Genomic DNA, 3,871 nt, shown 5'->3' with positions numbered 1-3,871 from the left:
GGAGCCATGATAACCAGATAATCAGTGGTATTCACTTCACCTCTCAGTGCTTATAATAACAGATTTGATCATTTGTAGCTAGCTAGTTAAAAAACATTAGCTTCCTTAGTTGGTTGAAACGATGGTCTCTGACTGTGTTTGAATCACAAACTTGTTTTTGTTGTTTGTTGGTTTTGGAAAGGCTATAAAATGACACCACCCTCTGAGTGCTTTAAATGCAGAGTATCACTTACTACAGCCACATGCACACTGCTTGTCCATGTGGAGAAATCCAAAGCCTGACTGGCCTGCTGTGCCTAGTTACAGTTACTTGGCTATGATTAGACAATCAGTGTTTGGGGTATGGGTTTAGCAAGCGGTCATTTGTTGTCACATAACTGTTCATTCTTTATAACACCATTTCTTTGGGTTTTATTAGATTGTCATTTATTATTATTAGATATTGCACAAGAAAGCACTGTTAAGATCCCTATTGGCCAGTTCCAATGACAATTGGGAAGTCTAAAAAAACCTGTGACCCACATTTATCTATTTTTGAATCAGTGGGAATTGTAGACACCAAAAGCGAAGTAGTTATCCATTGATCCGGAGGCTGTTTTTTTGGCAAAGTCACTACATGTCTCAGCAAGGCATGCTACTCTATGGATTGTGTCCAAAGGTTTTAACCCACACCAGATATCTTTATCCGAAGAGATCCAGGATAATGTCTGTGTTCCAGGGGTATAAGAAGCATGTTGTTTGGACATGTTGTGCCTTTCTACTGTCAAAGGTTTTGAGGGAAAAGGAAAAACACTCTTTCTTACTTTTTCCCCATTAGTTTTTTTTTTTTTTACTTAATAACAATAGTATTTACATTACAGAAAGAAAAAAAAACAATGCATGGTGCTGTCAGTCTACTGTAAGATATTTGATTTTGTGTATCACTCCTTTACAATTAGCCCCATTAGCCTTCTATACCATATTCTTCTACCATTTTATGTTTCTTATCTCTCTTTGGTGTCCTGCTGGCACACATAAACACTGGCCTATTTCCCTGGTTGACCTAACTGCATCACCCATTGGCAGGTTCCCTCTGTGGAACAGCACTACCTCTGAGGCTCCATCTATTAGATTCCAGAGCTGTGGGTTGAGAGCCCAGACACCCATGCTGGCACCTAGGCTTTACCATTGAACAGAAATAACTTTCATATCGAGCCACTTTTCCCTAATTTTAGTAATGTTTTGGCTCTCTTAGCTGGCAGCGTTTACTGCTGCTGTGACACGATAGCCCATGTCAAATTTGTTCTCATTGGTCACACCAGAACTATAACCAGCAAACAATATCGGCTGTCTAGCTTTAACCTCCACAACAGCTCAATTTTCCACTCATTGTAGGCTCTCCTTTCTTATGTACAATCCATATTCTTTTGCAAAGTTGTTTTTGTCTTGTTTCAGTGTCATTCATTTATATGTGTTTAGAGTAACTTAACAGACCCTGAATATCATGTTTTTGTTGACCTCCAATGCTTGAACTTCAACCCTTACTATAGCAAAATAGAGGTGTACTCGAAGACCAGCATTGTTGGATGTGGTTACAGGTGCCTTGAAAGTCTTGAAACTTTCCACAGAGAGGGCAGCAAATGTTAAATGTGATTAATATAGTATTTCATCAGTCATTTATAGTTCAGGGACTGTGATGATGGACTATGATGTTGCTCAATGAATCAATTACAACCAGTCAATAGCCAAAATATGCTAACAGATTCTATTTTAACAAGACCAAATACAACCTCACAAATATTCAAAATATTTCAAGGATATTATTAGTTGTAAATAGAAAAATACGTACGTACATGGCTGGTTTTATAGAAGGTGTTTATAATGAAAAACCTTATTAATCCCACATGACCTCTCTGCAAAGTATAATCTTGCTTTAACTTTTTATGTACTGAGTATATGACATTACCACAGATTACTGCAGTGGTTAGCACTGTTGCCTCACAGCAAGAAGGTCCTGGGTTCAATTCCCTGCTGGGGACAAGCAGTTTCAACTATTCCTGTACTACTACTAATACTAATACAATTGCAAGTCGTGGAATTTCGTGGTAATCAATGAATACTTTTAGACTTTATCTGATGTTTAGATAGACAATTCAAGTTGTATCACCTGAATGTTTTCAGTTTTGGGCTTCACAAACCCAGACCTACACAATGTTGATAGTTGGTTCACGACAAACCTACCATACGAAGTGGTATACAGTATAGCATTTGCATATTGGCTTATTATTGGCTCTGTAGTGTCACACAACTTGACTAATATACCATGTACCTTGCGTTTTTCCCCATTTCTCATCTATAATCTTAAGCACACCAGTCCTCCCAGACCCAACTTTCATCTGTAATTGTCAAGTGGTGTTCGTTGCTAGCATCATCAGTAGATTTTCCGGGTCGAGCGCATTTCAAGCTGCAAACACAGGCTGCCATGCCTGACATCCATGATTCATTATTGTGAAAGTATAATTGCCTTTAACTTTGGGCTCTTTGTGAGGACTGTCAAGAGAATTGCAGAGTTTACAATTGGAATCATCACTTCTTTTCCCTGTATTAAAAGAAACCTGCAATTACTCAGTCAAAAGGAAAAGGGGAATATTCTTGTATCTGGTTTATTCATAGGAACATGGAGATGCAGGTTTTCAGAGGTTTACATTAGTAGCTTAATTTGAAGATTTTGAGTGCAGTAGAGCCAGTAGCTAGGTTACCCTGTGCATGTAAATGTTGCACATTGTGTTCTTAAAGTAACCCGAGTATATCTGATGGGCAGGATTTTGAATGGAATGCGATATACGATACATTTAATATGTATAGTTCCTACAATGCATCCCTGTTACAGTCAGGAATTAAAGTACTGATTGAATTCACACAAAAGCAGAAGAATCTAAAAGCTTTTAACACAGCAGCAGCCAGGTAGTGCAAACTGACACATTTGATTTCAGCACTTTCTCTAAAATGCTGATGAAGAGCGAGAGGCCAAAAGTGCAGAGAGCCATTCGTTTCTGTCAGACAGCTCTTTTGCATTAAAAACGTATTGAGATTTATTTCTGTGAGGCTGCCCCCCCCCCTCTCATGGCTCCATCTCTGTACCTGTCAACAATTTTTCAGCTCATTTCATTCTCTTGCTCTTCTCCCTGCTGTTCATTCCTCCTCAGTTTTAATCTATTTCTCATTTGCTTAGAACTGTAACTCATGTGCTTTGGATCAGAACTTAGATAAAAAAATTTTTAGACCCTAAATTAAGTTTAACCACATTGGAACCATTTCACTAAGTCATCTGCTAAACTAAAGATGATTTGCTTGTCTTGTTAGACATAATGTGCTTTACTGGCTTGAGGGACCATTGGGGTAGAGTCGTAAGTAACCCCTCTTGATATTGCCTCTCTCTCCCACTCTACCCAGGATGAAGTATATATGGACTGGCCATATGTGTGCGGTCGCAGCCTATGGTGTGTGTGGGACGGAGTTGTGGACTCTGCTTCTCAACGCGCTCCGCTGCAACACTAAAGTTTTGGTATGAGCTCACAACAGCTGCTTCCAGCTCCACACATCTGCTACACTGATAGAAAGCTATATCGACTATATAGAATGATGGTTGTTTTGTTCCTGACATTAACTTTTAAAGCTGCTGCAATCTATTGTTTGTATTATCAATGGTTGGATTGGATATTGTTGCCCATAAACACAACTCCAGTGCCAATGCCAAGGCTGCACAGTGTCTACTATATACCGTTCAACATCCTGACCACCTGGGCACCCTGGTGATCATAATGTTCTGCAGCCCCATACCAACAAACTGTGATGCACTGTGTGTTTCTAAGCAGTTTGAGCTACAGTAGCT

General features: G+C 39.2%; 1 protein-coding gene across 1 annotated transcript in view; it reads left to right on the top strand.

Annotated features, from left to right (window-relative positions):
* Positions 1-3,871, top strand: part of dpy19l3 (dpy-19 like C-mannosyltransferase 3) — a gene marked incomplete at its 3' end in the record, with an annotated part of 48,473 nt that overhangs the window by 27,101 nt on the left and 17,501 nt on the right. The window contains 1 exon segment of the mRNA XM_035652569.1: positions 3,433-3,544. Coding sequence (XP_035508462.1) covers positions 3,433-3,544 — 112 coding nt within the window.

This window comes from Morone saxatilis, unplaced genomic scaffold, assembly GCF_004916995.1.
Source record: "Morone saxatilis isolate NCDOM2014 unplaced genomic scaffold, NCSU_SB_2.0 Contig11, whole genome shotgun sequence".
NCBI lineage: Eukaryota > Metazoa > Chordata > Actinopteri > Moronidae > Morone > Morone saxatilis.
Note: the sequence above shows the minus strand (reverse complement) of the source record. Positions and strands in the feature narration are given on the sequence as shown.